Source organism: Leptinotarsa decemlineata, unplaced genomic scaffold (assembly GCF_025532065.1).
Source record: "Leptinotarsa decemlineata unplaced genomic scaffold, Ldec_3_MD MMD2_tig00026314_RagTag_RagTag, whole genome shotgun sequence".
Classification (NCBI taxonomy): Eukaryota; Metazoa; Arthropoda; class Insecta; order Coleoptera; family Chrysomelidae; genus Leptinotarsa; species Leptinotarsa decemlineata.
In genome coordinates this window covers 10,837,962-10,862,794 of record NW_027412684.1, presented here as the reverse complement: position 1 = coordinate 10,862,794, position 24,833 = coordinate 10,837,962, and the positions used below count along the sequence as shown (strand labels likewise).

General features: G+C 33.3%; 3 protein-coding genes and 1 long non-coding RNA gene across 9 annotated transcripts in view; 1 reads left to right on the top strand and 3 right to left on the bottom strand.

Moving 5' to 3' along the window:
* The window catches only part of LOC111505711 (galectin-8), a 37,261-nt gene extending 20,892 nt beyond the window's left edge, over positions 1-16,369 (bottom strand). The window contains exons 1-2 of the mRNA XM_074181611.1: positions 15,786-16,369; positions 13,344-13,503 (exon numbers count right to left, since the gene is read on the bottom strand). Coding sequence (XP_074037712.1) covers positions 13,344-13,392 — 49 coding nt within the window. The 5' untranslated portion in view covers positions 13,393-13,503; positions 15,786-16,369. The remainder of the gene's footprint in view (positions 1-13,343; positions 13,504-15,785) is intronic.
* Positions 746-15,665, top strand: Polr3C (RNA polymerase III subunit C). 5 transcript variants are annotated; one of them, XM_074181606.1, is made up of 6 exons: positions 983-1,241; positions 2,215-2,425; positions 3,047-3,506; positions 5,918-6,175; positions 10,392-10,906; positions 15,515-15,665. In XM_074181606.1, the coding sequence occupies exons 2-6, from the start codon at positions 2,390-2,392 to the stop codon at positions 15,647-15,649; spliced, it is 1,404 nt and encodes a 467-aa protein (XP_074037707.1). In that variant the 5' UTR covers positions 983-1,241; positions 2,215-2,389; the 3' UTR covers positions 15,650-15,665. The 5 variants fall into 5 exon arrangements, with proteins under 5 accessions (XP_023016293.2, XP_074037707.1, XP_074037710.1 ...); XM_023160525.2 differs by lacking the exons at positions 983-1,241; positions 2,215-2,425 and adding an exon at positions 746-923; XM_074181609.1 differs by lacking the exon at positions 2,215-2,425.
* On the bottom strand, positions 1,068-5,922 carry LOC141485255 (uncharacterized). Its single transcript, XR_012467119.1, has 2 exons — positions 4,605-5,922; positions 1,068-4,120 (listed from the first exon to the last, which is right to left on the bottom strand). It is a non-coding gene; the product is annotated as an uncharacterized lncRNA (long non-coding RNA).
* Positions 16,370-17,737: 1,368 nt separating the features above from the next.
* Positions 17,738-24,833, bottom strand: part of AANAT1 (dopamine N acetyltransferase) — a 196,498-nt gene continuing 189,402 nt past the window's right edge. For both annotated transcript variants that reach the window (XM_074181679.1, XM_074181678.1), the window contains exon 4: positions 17,738-20,433. In XM_074181679.1, the coding sequence (XP_074037780.1) occupies positions 20,235-20,433 (199 nt within the window). In that variant the 3' untranslated portion in view covers positions 17,738-20,234. The remainder of the gene's footprint in view (positions 20,434-24,833) is intronic.

Here is a 24,833-nt window from a genome sequence, read left to right as displayed (position 1 = left end):
TATAAGTTCTGTGGTATTTAATTTTTGATAGGGCGCACGCGCGAACTTATTGCGTCAGAAATACACACCGACATAACCTTAATTATACATACGGACGGTTATTAGCAGTGAAACATTTGTCTATAATTATATTTTATCAAACATGTACAGCTTTCAGAAAAATTAACAACGGATTATCGACTGAGAACTCAATGCTCGAATATCGATAAACGAGGCTCTTCGAAGTGGTTAGTTGAAAAGCCAAGTTTCAACCGTCGACAAGATTCGTCCTCTTGTTATTCACTGCAAGACATCATTATATATGATAATTATATTTTCAGGCGTCGCAATACTGACGCCCGAATATGCTATTATATAGTGAAACACGTGTCGGAGTTTTGTAAATTGACACCCAAAGATGCTGTTATACAGCGAAATAGGTGTCGCGGTTTTGTAAACTTTCAAGTGGAAATTTCGCATTAGTGTTTTTTGAATACGTTAAAATGTTCCATATATGTCATCTGTAAGTCTGTTATTGATATAGGCAAGTAATTTTTTCGCAGACATCACAGCAAACGATTTCTGAGAAATTGTTATTCTCTAAACATTCGCAGATTATTTAGAGAACACACGGGTGTTCCCTAAAGCATACTGTATGTACTAATTTATGGTTATGGGCAAAGACCTAGCACCAGAAGAAAAAAAAGAAGAAGAATATTTCATGATACTTCATGGTTCATGATTGATGAGATGAGGTTATGTAAAAAAGTTTGTAAATATTTTAACTTTAGGTAACAATGTCTGCCCAACTGGGAAAAGTATTGAGTTTAATACTGATAGAGCGTTTTGGTCCTGTGATAGAGAAAGTTGCACTTTATTTATTTCAATACGGACCAAGTCCTATACTGCATATAAAAAAATGCACAAATTTTCCCTTAGAATTGGTAAATATAAATAATTTATGTTATAATTCACTGTATATTGTTCTATTCTTCACTTATAGTGATTTCCATTGGTAAAACAAGTGCCAGGCGAGTGCATATTTTATGTTCCATTGGTTAAAAGAGCCTATATTTTTTAACATGAGATCTTGGAGGTCAGCCTCAGTGCTTGGCAGGACGAAGGCGCGTCAGGAGAAAATGAAAATCTTTAATCAATCATTTTGAACCTCTTCAGTAGTGCTGAAGATATTGAAATAGTACTTGAATACCTTGGGAAGAAATAAACAAAATTAACACATAATAAGGTTCAGTAATGAAGCAGTAAGTTGGACAGAAGTGAATCATAAATAAAAAAGTTTATTTCATCATTCAAGAAATTTCAGAAAAAGAAGGGAATAGCTTTCAGCAACTGGATAATTTTAGGTGCAGCATTTTCTATTAAAAAATCTTACTCGTTCATGGAGGTAGACAATAAACCTTCAACTTTTGTGGCATTATACATGTGATTTCCATCAACTTCAATTAATATTAGACACTTGATGTGGCTAAAATGTACTGTATATTTGAGTAATGTTCATTACTTATATTTTTTTCTTCAAGTTTCTTGTAGATCCTGAGGTGATATTTTTTAATATTTGTTCTGATTTTATGTTAAGGTTACAAGGATTTGTTTCCAGAAACTTTGAAATCACTTTGAAATAATGAAAAATTATTGTATTCTGGTCGCCACAAATTTTACCAATGGAAAGAGTTGAGAGTTATATAAGGGCATTTGAAAACAAAAACTAATCAATATAGTTTATTGTACGATCGAAACATTTGGTTTGTATTGATTAGTTTTTTAATATGGATTATTTTCATCAAGTATCGGCCAGTTCTATTCAATTAAGTGCATTTGCAAACAAAACTCAAGAAAGAAGCTGTTTCCTTAAGCAATCAAAATAGGAATTGTCAGGACAATATATGAAAGTGGTAATGAAAATAAACATTCTTATGCTTTCATATGCCATATTGTAGAAATGCACTGACTTACAATTCCCCCAATGTAATAGGGGTCAGATTATTTAATCTGCTACCACTTGAATTGAAAAACATTACCTATCCCCAGCTTCAAAATTACACTTAAGTCTTTCCTACTAGAGAAAACCTATTACTCCCTTCAGGAAATGATTGAATAATAAAATGCAAATTTCAATGAATGTATTACTCTTAGTAAATTGTCTTATTTTTAGTTTTACTTTTGAGCTCTTTTCTGACTTATCCTACACAATGTACCTTTTTGATTGTCTTACAGGATAATAAAAATTATTATTATTTTACCCGATTTGGCAAAAATATTCCAAAAAGTGCTTAAAACGAGAATCCAAAGTTCATCATTCAAAAATGTATTATTATCTCGGAGTTAGTTTGGCTTCCAACTCAGATTATCTTATGGCATAGGGGGATGAGGTTCCACTCAGTTTAACCATATGAAGCAATTTGAAGTGACCCGAAAGATTTTAAAGGTAATCTTTCAAACCAAAATGTCCTTCAGATTCTCTTATTTGTTGGTGTAAAGTTTTGGATGTAAGCCAAATATTTTTCTCATTGAAATCCTGTTACCGAATTATATGGACAAGAAAGTCTTCAACATTGACTGACTGTAGGTCAGTAGGTTACAGACGCTTCACTTATGTTTCATCAATAACTCATTTTCCAGAAGAAATCAAATCCAAAAAACAGTTTTTCTATGAGTTAAAAAAGCACATTTACTTCCTTCACCTTTTTTAAATATCAATGCAATGAATGTTATACAAAAATATGTTTTTATTTTACTTCTTTTTTCCACCACTTTGTAACGCCACATGTATTCGTTAAATTAGAAAACTGTTACGATATAATGTGGAAATATATGACATTTTCTTCTCGCTCAAAAATTATATAATAATAGAATTAATAATCGTCTTTATTACCACAACTACACAAAAAAATAACAATATCAAGTTCTAACTACATATATGAAGTTATAGTAAAAGGCGAAGTTCAATTTTCGCAGCTATGCAAATAACTGCTAAATTGTTCTTACCACATGTTCTTTACCACATGTTCAATACTACCAATAAACATTGTTATTATCATTATTCTAGGTGAAAGAGGCTCTGTCAATAATGACGAAGGCTGATATGGTTACATTTACTCCAAACAAAAATGAAAATATTGCGAACTATACCTTGAAACCTGACAGAATCCTACTGGCATTACGGTATCCAAAGTATATGAAACTGATAAAGATGAAATTTGGAGACGAGTGTGAGATGATTATTGAAGAAATCCTGCATAGGAAATATTGTACCGCTTCGGAAGTTATAGTCGAAGTTCAGGAGAGGTTATCAAAAAACAACACCAATATCTCATTTGCTCTAGTGAAAGATAAATTTGTGTCATTGGTGACGGCAAAGTATTTGATACGGTTACAAGATGTTGGAGTAGAGGAAAAACCAGTCCCCGTGTTTGTGATTGACGATAAAGAACCACATACAATCCCTCCACTCGACATAAAATTGATTCTACAAGCCAAAGCTAATAATACAGATTTTCCTGATGAAGGTATCGTTAGAAAAGACTATTAACATTCGTTCATCTATTTTTATATATTTCTTCAAAACCTGTAGAATTTGAAGTAGAAATTAAAGTTGACCTAGTGGATAAGGATTTCGTGTGGAACACATGTATTTCTTCTAAAGTACTTTGTGATTTTATCCATTACAAACATATAAAAAATCCAATCTTTTCTCTTTATAATCTAGTACATTTGAGTGTCAGTAGTTGATGTTTGTACGAAGGCAGCCCTGTAAGTTTTACGACTATATAGTAAGAAACACGTGGTAATGTGACCTTGAAAATTGCCATATGATGAACAATACACTTCTGCATTCTCCAAAACCAATTACTTATTATTGCCACTCTAAAAGTGGTACCTCCAAAACGTGTATTTTGAATCATGAATCTCTTCTTCTGGCGTCAGAAATCGTTGACCACGTAGTTTATTCTTGATGGTTGGGAATATAAAGAAGTCATTGAGTACCAAATCAGGACTGCACCCATTTATTCAATATTTGGGCTAATTTGTGGGGATTTCTGGCAAGCAAATGGTTGCGTACCACTTATAATTGACTGATCTACGTTTCCCTAAAGGTACTGTTGTAAAATGACCAGTTTTTCTGAAAAAAACCAGAATCAATTTGTTTTGAAGTGCTTTGAGTGCAAACAACTTTTGTTGGGTTAGGTTCTTTTTGAAAGACCCACACAGTTAACTGCTGTTTAGTTTCTGGCTCATGACTCGTCACCTGTGTAGGTGTTATGTACACTGCATTTAACCCACTTCCATAGAGTTTCTCAAGAATTTTTTGCACCAATTCAAACAATCTTGGTTGAACAAGTATCAAATTGTGTGAGATCCAACAGTAACACATTTTTTCACGTCCAAATGTTCATGCAATATCGTTTGTATGCAATTCATACCATCACTTTGCAGTGATTTTTTCTGGCACAGCACCTGATTTTATTTGTCAGTGAGCGAACTACGACCACGATTGAATTCATCGAACCAGATTGTGAGGTGCTTCATTATTAAAAGTATATCGAAGTGTATCGATCAAGTCTTGTCTCCATGGTCCACAAGGAAAGTGTTCTCATGTTACTTACATTTTCTCACTGAGACACAATTTTCAAGTTACTGTAAACAATACAACAAAACTTCGAATGACAAAACATTTTGAGGAAAAAAATGTCAACTGTCCAACTTCTTAATGGTACTGCTGAATTTCACCTATCAACGCCAGTATTGCCAATAACAATCAACATGACAAATGGTGCTAATGACAACTGGTGTATCCAAATACAAAGAGAAAGAAACTCGGAAAAAATAAAAGTGTTTCAAATGAAATCCTTATCCAAAATGGTCCTCAGAATTAATGGATTATTATATTTCATTCTGTTTTAAAAAAATCTCATTCAACAGAAATCAAATTATGATTGATAAAAACGTCAAAATTTGAAGTTAATGAAATTGATTTCGAAATACTTTCTCAAGAATTGCTCGAACGGACCAGATTTCACTTGACAATGGTTGGCAACTTGTATTTTGATGACAATATATCAAACTTTCCATTTTAGTGCCCTTTTCAATAAAATCATTCACAAAATAGCCAGGGAATGATTAGCAAATTTGTTTGATTTTCAGGAATGTATGATTTAAAAAAAATATCATTGTATTTTTTCACTCACAGACTTGGGAGATATTTCTACGTGTTTTAAATCGAATATTATTATATTATTCTTTTTGCAGTTCTTTCTATAATTTCCACCTTATTTTTAGGCAAAATGTTTTCTTTTTCTAGACAGATGACTCTGTTTGAGCTCCTCAATTTTCATAAAAGTCATGCTTCTATAGCCTCAATAGCAGATTTTATTTCTGTTCTGTTTCTCTTCACTTCATCATGCAAACTTCTAATCGTCTTCCCTAACTAGGGTTCCGTAACCCAGTGAGTGAATTAGTTTATGGTCTGCTTTATGGATTCAGTCTGTTGAAGTTTTTTATTAAACAGGCCGGGTGCGATATGAGTATCGAGGTTAGAGATGTGACAAGACAAATTCAAATTTACCTTGCAGATTCTGATTGCATATCATTTGATTTCTTCGTTATTGTATCGAATGATAGATGTATATTGCTATTATTAGCTATTTATTTAAAAAAAAAATCACCTCAAAAGTACCAAAATTTGGATATTCGAAGACAGCCCTCTACTACAATCTTCTCACTAAAGCACACCACACACTCTCTTCGAAGGACGAATGATGAAAATGGCCATTATATTTGACAGGTCATAATGAATTCAACAGCTAGTGCTGCCAATATTAAAACATAAAGACCCTGCTCTTTCAAGTGAAATGTGGTCTATTGTAGCTTATTGATATATGCTTCAATAACCTATTCTAATCTAAAGTATTCTCAACAGGTACATATTTTGGCGTCAATTTCGATAGATTCCACCAGGATATGAGAGATAAAGTTATCGTTGAAGCTTACACTAAAAAATTTGATGAGTTTGCTGGGGAACTTGTGGAGCTACTACTCCAACAAATGTACATCAGAACAGATCCATGGGCTGGTGTATCCAACCCAGTTCCAATTCTTGAAATCAAGGATATTGTGAAGAAACGAAAGCAACCATTGAATCTCATTACTTTTTTTGATCAGTATGTCAATGTGATAGGTATGTGATATATAGGTGGGGTTGTGGGAAATTCATTGGGTTCTTAGTTGCAATAGTCGCAATATAAAAAAAATGGTGGGAAGGTATGCCAACTCATATTTTTTTAAAGAAATATTGGTAATTGTCCATTTTCTTGTTTGCCCTAGTTTGGCTATTTGAATCTGATAAAATGATACATAATCAATACCATTGCTAAAGTAAATGATTTCACATATATGATTTGAAGCTAACACAACAGATTATGAGGTCTGTTGAAAAAATAAGGTGAATGTTCAAATTTCGCGGGCTAAGTAAATTCGATTAACGATTTTTTAATGTTGGTAGACTCGTCTCGAACATATGTTCACAGTTTCAGCTGTTTGGCGTGTTTTGTAAGTTGGTGAGGGGCATGAAAGTTAGAAGGGTTTTGCGTGTTCAGCGATTTTCTGTTATCGAAAAAAGTTGATCAATGAATTTGCATCAAATTTTGTGTAAAAAGGAATTGAGTGCTCAAAAACACTTGAAATGTTGATATTGACATATGGCGATTGTACTTTGAGTCAGAAAAATTTTTACAAGTGGTACAAGCTTTTTACGGAATTCGAGAAGATTTGATCGACGACGTAGGACACAGCACATAAACAACTGATGAAACTGTTGAGAAAATGAAGAAAATTGTTATGGAGAATCATTGAATCACTATTGGCAAAGCTGCTGAAGATATCGACATATCGGTTGGCTCATGCCATGCAATTTTTTCAGAAATTTTGGCCCTGAAGCCTGTGGCAGCAAAGTTCGTTCCAAAATTGCTGAATTCCGACTGAAATAAATCCGTCACATGAGCATCGCTCAGGAATTGTTTAAAGACGTGAACGGTGATCTAGATTTCCTCAAAAGGGTCATAACTGGTGACAAATCATGCATATATGGTTCTGACATTGAAACTAATGTCCAAGCATCCCAATGAAAGAGCCCAGAAGAGCCAAGACCAAAAAATTACGCCAAGTTCTATCAAATGTCAAGGATTTGCTCACTGTCAGGAGTTCTTGCCACATGGTCGTACGGTCAGTAAGGAGTATTATCTTGGAGTTATGCCCCGCTTGCGAAAACCAATTCGAAGAAAACGTTCGGTATTGTGAAATGATAATTCATGGCTTTTACATCACGATAATGCACCTGCTCACTCGTCATTGCTTGTTCGTAATTTTTTTGACAAAAACAACACCGTAATATGCCTCAGCCACCGTATTCGCCCGATTTGGCCCCCTGCGACTTTTTCCTGTTTCCAAGATTGAAAAGACCCATGAAAGGACTGCGTTTTGTCACAATTGAGGAGATAAAAACTGAATCACTGAGAGCTGAAGGCCATACAATAAGTGCATATCAGAACTGCTTCGAGGATTGGAAAAACGCTGGCACAAGTATATTATATCTAAGGGAGAATACTTTGGAGGGGACAAAATAGAAATTGATGAATGAATAAATATTTTTTGGGAAAAATGAAAATTCATCTTATTTTTTAAACAGACCTTGTATATCTACCACCATAAGTGATTGTTACTTGTGGCTTTGATAAAAAGAAAACCTTAGTAAGTTTTTTCCGTTTATCAAGCGTGTATTTCTTCATTATCTGTCTGAAATGAACTGACAATAGGGAGGCATAAACAAAAAATATGAAAATGATCCCAGCAATAAGATCTGCGATACTTTCTCCCATGCAGGAACTTGTTCACTGCCAACGAAATTTCAACAGTCATCGCACTTTTTATCTTAGAGGTTTGCCTTATTTATAAACATAAATCGAAGTTCAACTTTGCTTCTTCTCCTTATGCTACTCGTAATAGCAATTATACCTTTAGACTTCCCATCCCAACTTCGAATTTATTCAAGGATTCCATATACTATAATGGTGGTAAGTTGTTCAACCATTTACCACTAGAAATGAGATCTGCAAATCTAAGCAACATTCATTTCAAAAAGGCGGTGAAGAACCTACTTGTTGATAGACCCTATTATAGTTTGGAAGAGTATTTTAGCGAATCCTTTTAACAATACATTAGCAATTTATTCTTTGTACTATCACTTTATACATGGTGGTATTTTATCTATACATTTATACATTTTTAGAACTTTTTTATATATTCATTTATACTTTTTTAATACTTTTTCTATATTTAACATTGTATTTCTTGGACTTTGTCAATAAGATGCAAATCTTCGGACAATAAAGTATATTTTGATTTGATTTGGCTTATAAACCGATACATCCATGAAAGCGAACAGTACAATCGTGTTTCGTCCCCTTACAATGAAATAAATGTTGAAGTCCTCTTTTTCTGATTAGATTACCAAAGCCCACTGTTCACTTGATTTTTCCAATGTTTCATGTGTCTAAATTCTTGCAGATGACTCATCAATGTTGACTACTAGTATATCTTTAGTTAAAATTCATTAAAGCAGTAGTATAAGTAGTAACCATTTATATGGGTTATTTGTACTCACGCTTACAGTCAGCAGGTTTTAAAGAATAATTCAATATTTTTTCAGAGATAACTCCACTCCTTTTGTTTTGCAAATTGTTTTTAGGTTAAGTTGATGCAATTTTGAGATACTTTCATTCTTTTCTCTAGTATCAACTGTAACAAAAATTATTGAGAAATTAGTCAAGAAACTTTTGGGAAAGAAAGTTTTTGGCTTTCTACTACTCCATCTTGATACAAAAAATGTGAGAGTCTTCCAAAGAAATGAAGTAGTAGAAAGCCAAAAACTTTGTTTCCCAAAAATTAATCACTCCTCAAAATATAACCCCTTCAATTCAAATTTAGTCAAGAAACGTTAACGCAATTTCTCAAACTTGCACGGAATTTAAATCATCAATCAGTTTCTGTTTAAGGCTGAAAAAATACAAATGATGCAACTTTTCCCTTTTCTATAAGGAAGTTATTCAGAAATAAATGATGACAATTTTTTCCTATCTCACTAAGGCCTTTGATTGCTTCAATCACAAAATTTTGCTCAAAGAAATCCATTGATTTAAATGCGAGACTATAGATATTTCAATTCTACTTATGAAACTACAGTACTATGGTTTGACTGGCAACGTTTTCAATTGGTTCTCTAGTTATTTACAAGAGAGGTCACAGTGTACTAAAGTAAACAACTACATTTCAACAAAAAAAGCCATCAATACCGGTGTTCCACAAGGTAGTGTATTAGGTCCGTTACTGTTTATTTTATATCTAAATGACATCAATCATATTCAGGACTGTGAATTTATAAACCTCTTTGCAGATGACACTTTGCTGACAGCAAGCGATATCAGCTTAACGAATGCTGTCAAAAAAATTAATAATATGCTTATTAGAATATTCGAATTCCTCAATATCAATAAAATGAAACTCAATATAAACAAAACCAAATCAATGATCATAACCAATCAATATAAATATAATCTAATCGACAAAAAATCCATAAACATAAAAATATATAGTGAAACAATTGAATTGGTTGAGGAATTCAAATACCTCGGATTTATGATAGACAACACTCTGAGCCTAAAAAACATTTTAATTACATTCATAACAAAATTATTAAAAAAATATTCTTCTTTACAAGAATTAGTAACACGTTGACATTTGAAACATCACTAACAGTCTATAATACGATAATTCGACCTCATTTTGATTACTGTCCAACATTTCTCAACCTTTTTGATGCAAACTCTATATCATCTTTGCAAAAACTACAAAATAGATGTATGCGTATACTCCTAAAATGTAATAGATACACCCCTATAATGACCATGCTTCAGGTTCTTGATTGGCTATCTGTAAAAGACAGGCTTTCCTATTTTTCCATGATATTTATTTTCAAAATTATCACTGGAAAATTTCCTACCTATTTCAACCAGTTCATAACTTATCAAAATGAAATCCATGATTACCCTACACGAGGGAATAAGAACTCACAATCAGGAGTAAATATTCAGGTAACGCTTCATTGTGACATTTGCATTGAACAATTCACAAAACCGCAACACGTGATTCAGTATAGAATAGCTGCCTCAAGCATGTTCATACTGTACGTACCTGAATGTGTTATGGATTTTCATCAAGTACGAGCCAATTTCATTACAAAAAAATGTATAATATGCACCAAGTACACTTTTGTTCCTATATGCAGATTTTCTTGATATGACATGAATAATCTTAAAGCAAAATGCTTATTTATGTTGCAGAACAAGACCAAAGTAATTTGATAAGAAAGTCAGGGGAAGCAAGTGGAGGATCTTTCCAGATATATCTGAAAGAAGCTTTCACCCAATTCGCTTGGGAAATCGCAGAACAATGTGTCTTAGAGAAGTTTGATTCGAAAGCTGCTCGAATTTTCAGACTAGTCAAACTGAAACAGTATGTCGAACTTGACCTGATACAAAAACTGACAATGATAAATCCCATAGAAGCCAAAAGGTTAACTTACGAGTTACTGGAGGAGAATTTTCTTCAAATGCAAGACCTGAGGAAAGCGGCTGCTGGGAGTGGTATTCAAAAGTCTTTTACATTGTTTCATATAAAGTTGAAACAGGTGGTGAGAATGATCATAGAGCTGTGCCACAAGACATTGTTTAATATTATGACGAGGAGGAATCACGAGAGGGATATGAATAAGAGGATAATTGACAAGAAACAAAGGGTTGACACTATCGCGATGGGGATGAGACTCCAGGGAGCCAGCGAAGAACAGTTAGCAGACGTAAGTTGTTGCTGAAAGGTAGACTTGGAACGTATAGTGAATTGAATGAAATCATTTCTCCTACTAACAGCAACACTTTCTTGTTCATCTCCTGATGATGCTAACTTGGTTGGCTAAATCTATGTTGACTAAAATGTTACAGGTGTGTGGGAGAAATGTTTTCATAGGAAGATTGTTGATTTAATTTTATTCTCTACATTTATTTTTGTTTCATCTTCAGTGATCAAAAGATTTCTTTAATTTTTCAATAACTTGAGTGCTATAACAGGAAAATATTTACAATGACGTCGAAGTTAAACATCGTTTTCACAATTAGGCGAACAGGCTGTGTATCAATTCAATATTTGTTTACTATACCTTTTTTGAAAATTCCTACATTTATTTGGGTATATAACTTTCCACAATCTGAAAAATGAACAGATGAATCAATAGAGAATCTGCTGAAGGGCAAACTGAAAAGTTCCCCTTGAAAAGTTACTGCGTAATATAAACCAAGTCATTAACCTGCCGTATTTATAAATTTTGACTACAAATTGAAAAAAATCAATTGAAAAAAATTAATAATTTATACTTAGCCTTCGTTAGTGGTCGACGTTTCAATAATGAATTTATTTCCATCATTAATATGGAAGTGTCCAATCTCCATATAGTCTTTTTCAACTAAAATTACTTTTTTAATCCTTTTCTGCCATTCTTCTTCAGTAATATCAGATACTTTTTCTTTAATTAGCTCTATTACATTCTTATCAAATTTTGGAAAATTATTTTTATGCCTAATAATTTCCCCAAATCAAATCGATGGAATTGAAAACACAAAATTAGCGGGGAAGTCTCAGTATGGTGTGTCCATACTTTTCAGCAATACTCTCAAGGGCATACACTTTTTCAAATGTTTTTGTCTGTAAAACTTCAAGTAGTTGGTTTTTGGTGTAATAATTTTCAAAATACAAATGGATATCCATTAAAAAACTTTGTATTTCATCTTTCCTCGAATTTTTATTCGGTTTTATTCGGTACTTTGATGAGCTGTTGCGAATGAGGAAGCGTTGTTAAGAACTATTACACTATTCACTTCCAAACTTGGAATCAATGTGTTTTCAAACCATTCCTCGAAAATATTAGCTTCAATGTTCTTATGATAGTCAACATTGCAGTCCTCAAATTTTTTTTCACATAATTTCAAAAAATTCGGAACCCATCCTAATGCATCGGAATCTTTTTCACTGGTATCTGTTTTTCGCATTGTTCACTATCGCTATTGGAACCACTACACAGGAAAAAGTCTGCGTTGTTATCATACTCGTTATTACTATTAGTACTTGTCCAAGGATACCACATTTTAAACAGATAACAAAAATTTTAAGTAATAATAACTGCACCAATATCAAATTTCAACACTCAAATCGCGATCAGTTCCTGAACTCAACATTGACGACACGACTGTTATAACCATCCTCGCATCTATTCGTCACAGTAACATGACTTCAAAATTTAATTTCATGACTCTTCAGCCAATCATAAAACTTGGTTAGTAAAAATCATTCAATACACGAACCGCCAATTCTTCAGTCCACGTGGACTAGTTGACAGCGGATTTATTTCTTTGTATTGGTTTTTTTGGCCTTTGAGGGTGCCAATACTTTAAGTATGCACAATACCAGTTACTTCGACTATATATGTTTTGGTCGGTTTCCGGGTTTTGACATGCTCTTATTTGCTTACAATCTCCAACGCGGCAGTCAACTTCAGTAGCGTGGTCGAAGTACTCTTGGTTTATCGACTGATATGTTAAGAAGAGTACTTCGACCACGTCACTGAAGATGACTGCCGCAGTTGCAGTTGAAACGTTTAGAGATTGTAACCAAAGACCACGGCAAAATCCGGAAACCAACCAAAACATTGACGCCAGCCGTGAAAGCCAACATTCCTATACATGGGTATGTGGTTATGATATGGAAACCAAAGTTGAATCATCGCAATTGAAGAGCACAGGAGAGCCAACACCAAAAAAAAACGCCAAGTTCGATCAAATGTCAAGATTTTGCTCACTGTTTTCGTCAATTACTGTGGCATAGTGCATCGGGAGTTCTTGTCAAAGAAAATGTCCGGTATTATGGGAAAACAGTTTATTGCTTTTGCATTTTGTCCGAAAACTGAGGGGGACTATTTTGAAGAGGACAAAATAGAAATTGATGAATAAATAATATCATTTGAGGGAAATGAAAATCCACTTTAATTTTTGAACAGACAGTGTATACCTATGTAGCCAATGTACCAGAATGTTAAGTTTTGAAATTTTAAATCTGCAGAATACTCACAAAATATATCACATTACATAAGAAATTCACTGCACAAAAAGAAAATACATTTGCATTCATACCTTCCATGATATCTATTTAAGATGCATGCAAAACAAAAGCTTCCAGTCTTTCATTACCTTTTGCGATTTTCTTTCCTCTTCTATAACGCGCATATGGAACACACATTGTTATTTTTGAGTTATCTCCTGAGTTTTTGATTCCTCTATTGTTTCAAATCCACCAATGCATCTGATGGTTGTTCCACGTTTTGTTTTCTTTCCTACTATATAAATCTACCTGTAGAAAAACTCTTATATAACAACTATTTAACCTCATTCCAAACTACCTCACGTAGAATAACTCAACATCTACAGGGCATAATAAACAAATTGGTAATTCCACAAAATCAAAACTTTCACTAGCCCATCTATAATGCACTCAAACTTTCAATGTTATAAACAATGATATAAATAAAATTAAACATTTCTGGTATTAAAAAAAATTAATATGAGCAACTTTTACCAACACTGAAAAAAGATGAAATGAATGAAGAACTACTTGAGGCAGCTAAAAAATAAAAACAATTACATCTTCAGCAACATAACATAAACGATTTATCACAAGGAAGTACTCTTGGGCCTCTTTATACTACATTTTTCACTTGCCTCTTTGCAAATGATACTACATTTTCAGAACACATAAATATAAATGGTGATTAGGCCAACATTACGACATAATATCGTAGAGGACATTTCTGACTGATTCCAAACACATTAACTGAATTGAAATGAAACAAAAACCATGTTATCCAGAACAAAATGCCCTGAGGATGATGCGGTGAAATATCTACACATATCAACAAACTCTCAACTGATCTGTCTCCAAAGAGATGTATTCTTTGACAAATTGAAGGTGCCATTAGTATAGACGCACTTTTTACTACATATTCAATCTTCCACAGCACAGTGACATTCGGATCTATCACATGGGAAATGTCCATACATGATGGGTTTACAATTCAAACTGAATCGTGTAACCTTGTTTCATTAAATCAAATGAGCACTACCATGAGCAATAATACTCGTGTCACCTGCTGTACAATATAGAAAATCAATGTCAAACAGAGATAATCACTCCTATAAAATCTGAAGATGAAATAAGAGAACACAATAATATTATGAATAACGATGACGGACCTATACCGAAGAGCATACTATATAGTTTGTTAAAATAAAATAAAATAATGTTGTTGGGTTTACTGATTACTACATAAGGACACATTGCAAAAATAAATTTGGATAGGCAATATTGTGAAATTAATTTTTATATAGCTGAAAATTGTTTCATCTAAACATATATTGTAAAATAATAGATAAGGCAAAATTGCAAAATTAATTTAGGTTGGTACGCCTGGATGGTTTACCTGTATGGGTTACCTTTATAGCATAAATAGGATTAGCTCGCACTAGTTCTTAGTTTTAATCTTCCTCTTTGAAGATGATCACTTGGTAATCGAAACACGTGTCGAGGTGTTAAAAATAACGATTTGGTGTTGGGAAAAAACTCCAATAATATCTGAGGATGAAACGATATATGGATAGAAAACTAGGAAAAATAAATCTGCTGTCAATATATTTAAGTCACTACCAGTTCCAATACAGACTATTAATACAAAGTGTATTTTATGCACAATTTTGTTTATATAGATCTGTTTGTACTACATGTATTTTTTTAGATTATATGACTCAGTAACTCATATTGATCTTTTTTATATATAAATATGATGTATTTCTGATCACGAATATTAATTTATTAATTCTAAACCTTTTGACAAAGGTTATTCCACTTCTGAAAAGCATCAAGAACTTTGTGGATAAACTACTTACTACTACAAAGAGTATTCAATCATGTGACAATATATAGGATCAGTAATTACAGCCTTGAATTTCATTAGTTCGGACTTCGGTCATCACCCGAAGAAGATTGTGGATACTGACAATCGAAAAGTTGTGAATTAATTTGGCTTGAAATTTTTACTTTTTATTTCTTTTTATTTGTTGTTTGTATCTGTTCCTTTATTGTAATTTCATTTCAGGGTTTTTTGCTTACCATAATTGTTTTCAGCTATTTGTGTTAATTTTATTGATTCTTTCAGGGATTTGAAATCATTTCAATTCATATTAGACAATGGAAGTCTGAACTAATGAAATTCACCATGAAATATTGTCGACCACTCTCAAACAATGCTATCTTGTGATATACCATTCATGAGAATAATAAAACCAGTAATAATGTGTTTGTATTGCAGATAGAAGAAATGATTACTCCTCCAGAAAAGGAAATTTTAGAAAGGGTAGAGAGAACCATGCACAAATTCAATAATTGTGAGTTAGCAGTTGACGATACCCTATTTATGTTACAAATGTATCTAATTTATGAATAAAAGTATTTGTTGTTAACACGGTTGTTTTCAGTCCAATAATATAGGGCAGATGATGTATGAATTGAACATTAATGCTCTAATAAGCAGTAACATCTGAGAAATCAATGACTTCGTCCCAACATTTGCTATAAGTTACCTGTTGTAAAATAAAATCTAGAAACATGTATATTTTTCACTTCGAAAAATACTTGCTGAAGTTTTGATCACTAAACATTCTTTATAGAATGTATCTATTCGTTACCCCTGTTTACCAGCAAACTAAAATGAGTGCATGTGATTTATTTTGAAAGAGCATAATTTTTAGGTAGGATATTGTTCTATTTTCGTAACATTTTATTTTGAATATTGAATCATTGTTGTTGGCTCAAATATAGTCGAAGGTCCTATAACCTAAGGAAAATAGTATCCTCGTTGTTTGTCTATGATGTAATTTAACTTTTTCTTCAAAGATGTCGCCGTGTTGAATGGTTGAGGCACAGAAATCCTTACAGAAGGGACGCTCATCTATCGGGACTTTGATGTTGAAGGGTCAAGTTTCTGTGTTCGAAGTGTTAAATGTCATTTTTAGCGATAAATTAAATTTATTTGAAACCTGTCAGGTGAATATCTTGATTGCAGTCGAGGAATTATTACGATGTCATCTCGGCAGCTTGTTATGCCAATATTTCAACAAATTCAACCAAAAAAGGTCAATTTCACCATGTTCAAGGAATAACCACTCAACGAAATTTTTAGGTTGACAAAATCAAGATTCTCCAAAAGTTCATGTTTACTGTTCCGTGCTGAGTTTCCCTTCTGTGGTTGAGGCATATAGGATCTATAGCACAGAACACCCTCTATATTCTGTGTACCGAACAGACGACGTTGTAAAAGAGCGTGATCTGCACATTTTTCCACTAAGTTCCACAATATTGACCTAGGTATGAGAATATGAATAACTGTTTCTCTCAAGAGCGCTCAGGACCAAAACTCAGGTTTTATATCTGAACGGAATAATTGAATGAAAGCAACATGCAGGAAAATAATTTAGGATGATAGCAATGCTTTAGTAATTATCACACTTATTATCACAAATAATTTATTTTAATCCAAAAGCCCTCTCTCTATCTTGAATTCAACTGGCTGGCTGACACGAATTCTCCTCTACCGGGTACTAGGTGGTTATAAAAACTTCTTGAACATATTATTCACCGTCGCCTGCATAGTGATATATGATTATATATTATTAAAACCTTGTATTTATTTTTTTGCTGGTCACAGAAGGGACAGCTACCTCTCATGGGATAAGTTCATGAATTCTCCCTGCTGAATGACTGGGTGAATGGTACTTAATAATGATAGAAAAACGTCGGTGAGTTATAAACGCCTGAATTGGATACTTCGCTCTTCGAATATGGAAGTACTACGTACACCAAGAACTATGTGCAAAAATGCTGTAAAATTAATTTACATATCATTGCGAACTTGCGATGTTACTTAATTCTGTTTCATAATTGGCAGCAGTGATATTCAACATATAATATTGAAAAAAAGACGTGTCATTATTGTGATTTGAATAGGAAATACATATGGCCCACTGCGCCAGCACGTCATCAGTCATAAAAAAAGAGAAGAAGAATAAGGAATACGCATGTATTGTTTTATACTTTCAATTAGTTGATGTCCTATATTTTAATTATCTGTGCTGTGGTCCGTCTCAGTCTCAGATATCTCAAACAGTGAAATATGAAAATAGCCACAATTTTAACTCGATTTAGCCTTGAATTAGAATAACTTTCCCGAAATCTGATTATTTTATGAACAATAAAAAAACATTATTTTACGAGTGTTTGCTTTTGCTGTTTTGCGAATTTTGTTGCCGAACTTGTCAGTGGCGCCGCAAAATCTACTAATTTTCTAATAAAGATGGTAGTCGATTCATATAAAATTGAAGAATGCGGACCTATAGACGTGTTAAAATATATTCCAGCGTATTTTCGATCGCAAAATTTATGTTGGATACTGATTTAGGAATTGTATAAAAAATATAAAACAAATAGTTTGTAAAATGCTGGAATGAGCTAGGACATGATAATAATACAAATACAATACAAAGTCAAAAATTTTATTAATACATTCATACATTTGTGACATATACATAAATAATTAAAACTCATAATTACATTCTATACAACAAGTACTCAGTACCTAATCCAATAACATTCAGTATAGTAAAAATAACACTGATTCAATAAAAATCACTTCACTTGAAGTATCGTTGAAGTTTTTCTCTAATCATTTTTCACAATTACATACAATGTCTGACTAACAATTGAGGAGTCAATTTTTTCTAAAATATTGGAACTGTGATATAAAAGCAACCTAATTTTCTATCGATGTTCATAGAGCACAAAGAATAGAGTGAGACTGGTACGAAAAGTTATTTCGATGTACATTTTGTTAAAAAAAATAAAGACAGATTTAAACCATCCAAATAATACCATTCAATATGTGCGTAAATAAAAGTTATTCGTTATACAAAGAAACCAAATCTAATCCATAAATTAGTTTTGGGGGCAATTTGACATTCTTTGTTATATTTCTGAAGTCATTTTTGAGGATGATCCAAGTTTGGATACCAGCCAAGCGGAGGTCTTGTTATTTCTTGTTATTTGCGTCGTCTTGCAGGTCTTTCGTATGCAAAACATGAAGAGACATCCTTCAGTGTCTTATATAATATACATTAATTTGAAAACTGCAGAAATTAAAACTGAATTTGGAAAAAAATCATTAAACGCCAATGGAATAACCTTTTGAATTATTTACGTGGTATACTGAATTGACAAATTCTGTTACCAAATTCTAAAAAGATTTTGATAATAATTAAATTGAACAACTAACTTTTTTTTGTTTTTCATCTTTAAATATTTCAAATATATTATAACATTTGGCGTAATGTTGATGGCATTCATGTATATATGTATTGTTTGTGAATTTGATATAAAAAAATATAAGTAGGTATTTCTTTTGTTAACATTTCTCATTTCTAATTTAATTATTCAATGGTAACTTCTTTTTCGAGTTACCATGATCTTTTTCTTGTTTATCATTATTTGAGTCAATATTTTGAAAATTATAAGATAGCACGCTTTTCATAGATTGATATATTATACTTATATGATATATTCGAAACATTGAAAATATTAACAATTTCGGGTTACCCCATTAATCCATTCACAAAATTCCGTCGACAAGGTCGATTCAAACCTCAGAGTACCTATTACTCTGAGATTCAAACACATCAGTCCCGTCACAGTTCCGGCACCGATAGGGTACCGTCCCGTCCCAGAGCTATTCGTTTCGTCTGTTCGTACACACCGGAATGCATCATTCTTCAGCGACCAATCTGTTGAAAAGATGGTAAATTTCTCGGATGAAGAATTAGCAATTGCTATATGTTTGGACCACAGATTAAGTAACGAAGAAGGAGAAGCGGAAGCAAACCAAGTAAAAAGACGAAAATGGATTCATGACGCATGGAAAAAAAGAGATATCGAAGGAGAATATGCGACACTGTATAAAGAACTGCTTCATGATGATGTAAAATTTCATCAATATTTTAGGATGTCGAAAAACTGCTTTAACGTATTGTTTTCAAAAATTAAAAAAAAATGAAAAAAGAAGACACAGACACCGGAGAAGAGCTATTTCACCAAGGCAGCGTATGGCAGTTTGTTTAAGGTTTCCTCCCAAATATTATTTTTGACATTATTGTCCATATATTTTACATGCTACAAATCATATAAAACATTATATTTTCTCACACTCACTTGTACCGCCCAACATGTTTCCGGCAAAACCAAAAAATATGGTCGCGGAGATTATAACATCGGTCGGTAGACGGGTCGAAACCTGTCTGCTTGGAAACTTTGGCAATGGATGAATGTAAACGCCGGTGGCATATTTCTATTAAAGAATATTTTTTATGACGTATTGTTCCGTTCGGCGCCGGAACTGTGACATGACGGGATTGATGTGTTTGAACCGACCTTAAGGGAAATAGAAAGTACCTAGTCACCGAAAGAGAAATCAAAGATCATGAAAAGACGAGAATGGTAATTCTGGCATTTGACAGCCAAAATGCACTGCATAGATCTACAGCCCACAACCCACAACTGTATACAGTACGAGTGGACATATAATTTTTTTTTTTCATTCAGTTGATGGTTTATGTGTTTATACTCTTCTATTCTAAATGTTATTATTTTATAAATAATTCACTTGAAAAAATTTACAAGCAGGTTAGTTTACAAGGTTTACAAGGAAGCTTAACACTTTGAAATTTCAATAAATTGATGGATGTAACCGTTACAATGTGGTAGGAAATCATAATGAAGAAACGAGAATTGAAACATTTAATGTTTTTTACCACTTTTATTTGTAACTAACGTTACTGTACTGTAACCTTTAATGTATAAGTTTGAAAATGTCCTTATGGGCCGAAACTGCAGTAACGTTAGTTACGAATGAACGTGGTAAAAAAACAGAATGTTTCAATTCAACTTACTAGAAGGGAAGATGGTATACAATTGGAAAGTTCCTTTGTTTAACAAATTTTCTGTGTGTAGACAGTCAAAGCTCTATGAGGAGCTTCCGGAGTGAAAAGAACTTTTCCATCAACTTTGTAGTCTTCATATCTGAGAGTGTAGTGCTTTTCAAAACCAAGTTTCCTCGCCGCACAAGCTGAATAGTGACTGGTGCAGTCTACTGAAACGAATCCGCAGCCGATTTTCCTAGCGATGTCTCTGAAAAAAATTAAAAATCAAATGTAGCTGTATGTCTAAAAAATACGAAAGAAGGCCATGGAAATCTATTATATTAGTTTTTCGCAATTGATATTCACAACTGTCAATTCACAGTTATAAATGATAATTTATAGTTATTAGTGTGAACAAATTCTCAGTTATAACTGTAAATTATGACCAGCGTATATAGACAGCGAACTCTTCGCATCAGGGCCGTTGCCATGGGGGAAAGGGAGGGCTTCCCCCCTGCTTTTTCGACTTGGGAAAAATTTGGGAAATTTTGGCCCATGAAGATAGAAAAAAATAATAGTGGAAAAATGAATGAAAATTAAAAAAAATTAAAATGAGAGAAAAGAAAAGAAGAGGTAATAAGAAATGGGAAAGAACCAGGAGAAGGTTGGGATTTCCCAACATGCATAACTTGAAGAGAATTCTGAATTGTTTGAAATCTTCAAAAAAGTTCAATTTCTCCCAAGTAAGAAAACAGTCCTGAACAGTCCACAAATTTTGAAGTGATAATTTTACAAAATTCCCAACTTTTCACTGTTTTTCGACTTGGAAAAGTTGGGAAAATTCAGGGCGTGAAGATAGAAAAAATAATAGTAGAAAACAATAAGTACAATATTATTTGAGTGTTGTTTGCTTTCATTTGTATTGAATATTCCTATACATGGTGGATACGGTGGAGGACCAAGGACCTTGGTCCAAAGTGGAATAATTTCCATTATTATTTTTATAATCACCAAAATTTATTTTTGTTTGTGCATACCCTAACGGGCATAATCATTCAGCCAATCTTTGGATAGCTAAGAAAGAAAATTAATATATTATAGTAGTAACTAATCCCTCGGCTTCCATTTCTTCGAAAGTTGAGAAATTTTGCTGGTGGGGTAGGGAAAATTTGGATTCCCTCCCGCCCTGGTTTTTCTTTTCGCTACGGCCCTGCTTCGCATGCATATTTTGTACTCGGTCCCATAGATATCAATATGTAGGTACGTTTTTTCAAGTTCAAGGTCTAGTACATTTTTTTTTCTATGGATGCAGCAGGATCTCATGTAATTTTCGTATATTGCCCCTTCTGAAGCATGCCTTCGATCTTCTGCTCGTAGAAATTAGTATCCTTTGAAACGATAGCATTTCCCTTTTGTCAATGGTGTTATTTCTTGATAGATCAACTGTTTTCTGATATTTCATTTGAATTATTCTACCTTGGTCTGGTAAATAATGAAACTGGTAGATTTAACTACACTGATTATCTCCAATGTCGCCACATATGTTGGCGAAATGTTAAAAGTTAAGATCTCTTCCAAGCACGGATCAAACTGAAAATGTTTCTATTGCAATTACCATTGTTGATCATATTCACGTAAAAATGGTTAAGCATGTTTCAGTCAGTTTCAGACATTTCATGATTGGCAACACTGATATACATATATAAATATTAAGAACAAAAAAAAGTATGTCGAGGAAATGTATGTGAATGTTAATGTATTGTTATTACAATTTTATCGGCAATGATGCCAGCTATCAATACATTATTTTAGTTGAATTACCCGTCAGAGGATGAACAATATCAGCTTTACGTTCACTAGATATGGATGTTATACGACCAAATCACAAAATTCTTTTTTTGAATGAGGTGAAATTACAATTTTTTAAATTAGAATAACAGTCTTCTTAATATTTTCATATGTTGAATATCCGTGTTGCCAATCATGAAACACCTCAAAACTGACAGAAACATGTTCAACCATTTTTACGTGAATGTGAGTAAGAATGGTAATTATAATTGGTCATACAGCATGCATATGAAGTCGATCCTGTTTATCCTATATGAAAATCTGTGAAAGGTTAATTCACTAGTCTGTGTTTTGTTACTACAATACAATATGCAACAATGCCAAACTACATATTGCTATAGAATGAACAATAAAAACTTCACGTGCACTAGGTATGAATATAATATGATCAATACAGGGTGTAACTAAATTAGTGTAAAACATTTGAGCAGGTGACTCCTCATCGAAAAAAAGATAGGATCTTTCATATAAAGAAATTTCATTGGAGCATCCCTTGTTAAGATACAGCCCCTTAAAGGGGGTACAAAAAATTTGTATAACAATTTTTTTCACAAGCACTAAAAAAGTTACAATATTGAAATTAACCTGACGTTTTGTACTACCAAAAAGACACTTAGCCAGAAATTTATTTGGTTTACCCCATGGTTGAAAGGGGTGGAAAACGCAACCCCTAAAATTTATTTCCAATGTAACTTTTTGTCCCAATATAAGCCAGTTAGCAGCAAAAAAATTTTTTAGGAACAACTACAGAACAACTATCTAGTAGGTCTCTATTAGCGATAGTGACAATTAAATTGGTATGACGCTGTCAGTTTGTGAATTTTCGAAATTGAATTAATACAAATTGTGTTTTGTTGCTCTGTTCTTAATTTGTTACTTTATTAATTCACTTATCAAAATGGCATATACAAAATGGCTGATATGCATTACGTTTACGGTCTGTCGCAGGGAATGGGTTAGAAGCTTCTAGAAGATATGCTAAAATGTAACCTCAACGGCAGCATAATTCACATAGAATATTTGCTCGATTTCATCAACGATTACGAGAATTTGGTGCATTCGACAAGAGAACGCAGGATTGTGGTCGCCATCGAGAAGTACGAACAACACAGCTTAAGAAAGCAGTACTTAATTTGATTGAAGGACAACCTACTACTCTTATACCCTTACCATCTGCAACGAGTACAGGCACTGTTACCGCGAGACTTTCCGAACCGAACCAATTGGATGCTGGAAATGATTAGAAGATATTGTGACTTTCTGAAGACGATAGAATTCACAGGCGAATGTAGTTTTTCTCGGGAAAAGATTATTAATTTTCATGATTACTACATATGTGCTGATGAAAACTCTCACGCTATTGTCGAAACTAACCATCAAGAACAGTTTTCTCTTAACGTCTGGCTCGGAGTTATTGGGGATAATTTAATTGGGCCTCATTTTCTACCTCCTCGATTAAATGGTGAGGCATACGTTCAATTTATAAGAGAAGTGCATTCAGTACTGCTGGAGGAAGTTCCTTTGAGCGTCAGAAGGGATATGTTTTTCATGCATGATGGTGCTCCCGCCCATTTTAGTCAAGTAGCACGTCAGCATTCAACTGAAACATAAGCAAATCAGTGAATAAGTTGAGGAGGACCACAGAACTGGCCCGCTCGATCCCTGGATCTCAATCCTCTTGATTCCTCTATTTGGGTCCATTTACAGCATTTGGTTTATCGTACCCCTGTTCGCGATGTAGAGGACTTAAGAAACCGCACCATCGATGCGTGCAGGGTAATCAGAGAGACTCGAGGAATATTTGAGCGAATACGTGGCTCAATGCGCCGGCGTCTAGACGCATGCGTAATGTCTGAAGGTGGACATATTGAACATTTACTATGATTTCTACATGTTGTGTGTTTTGTTATTAATAAATTAGTTTTGTTTATTACCCTTCAATCGTTTAATGCAGGTACTAACTACAAAATAACAATAAATCCAGTTCGCATTTATGACAATGTATCTCTGTAGTTGTTCGTAAAATAATTTTTTGCTGCGAAGTGGTTTATTTTAGGCAAAAAACCCAAGAGATATTTTTTGTTCAGAATGAAACATGCTATCAGAAATAAATTTTTAAATGGTAAACAAATAATAAGACAAAAAGTTACATTGGAAATAAATTTTAGGGGTTGCGTTTTCCACCCCTTACAACCATGGTGTAAACCAAATAAATTACTGGCTAAGTGTCTTTTTGGTAGTACAAAACGTCAGGTTAATTCCAATATTGTAACTTTTTCAGTGCTTGTGAAAAAATTGTTATACAAATTTTATGTACCCCCTTTAAGGGGCTGTATCTTAACAAGGGAAGCTCCAATGAAGTTTCTTCATATGAAAGATCCTATCTTTTTTTCGATGAGGAATCACCTCCTTAAATGTTTTACACTTATTCAGTTACACCCTGTATAAATCATTTTATTGAATCTGATGAAATTTTTCAATTACACGTCTTTTTCTTAATATTGTATGTCAAATAAGAGTGTTACCAATTATGAAATATCTACATGTCCAACTATTTTTTAATTTCATATTTAGCTTGTGTACAAATTCTTGAGAGGTACCAGAACCTACGGTGTGGGTAGTTGGGAGGGATAAATATTTCGAGATTTTATTTCGAAATATTCATTTTCTAGTTCTAGTTGAATCTGTGGTTCTAGTACGTATCGATACAGTCTCTCCAGACACGTTTTGATCTCTGTTAGAATATTGGTAAATGGGATGTTTCTTCCAGGCTTCAGGCTTTGTTCAGGAGATGGAGCTGTTACTAGTTAACAATCTCAA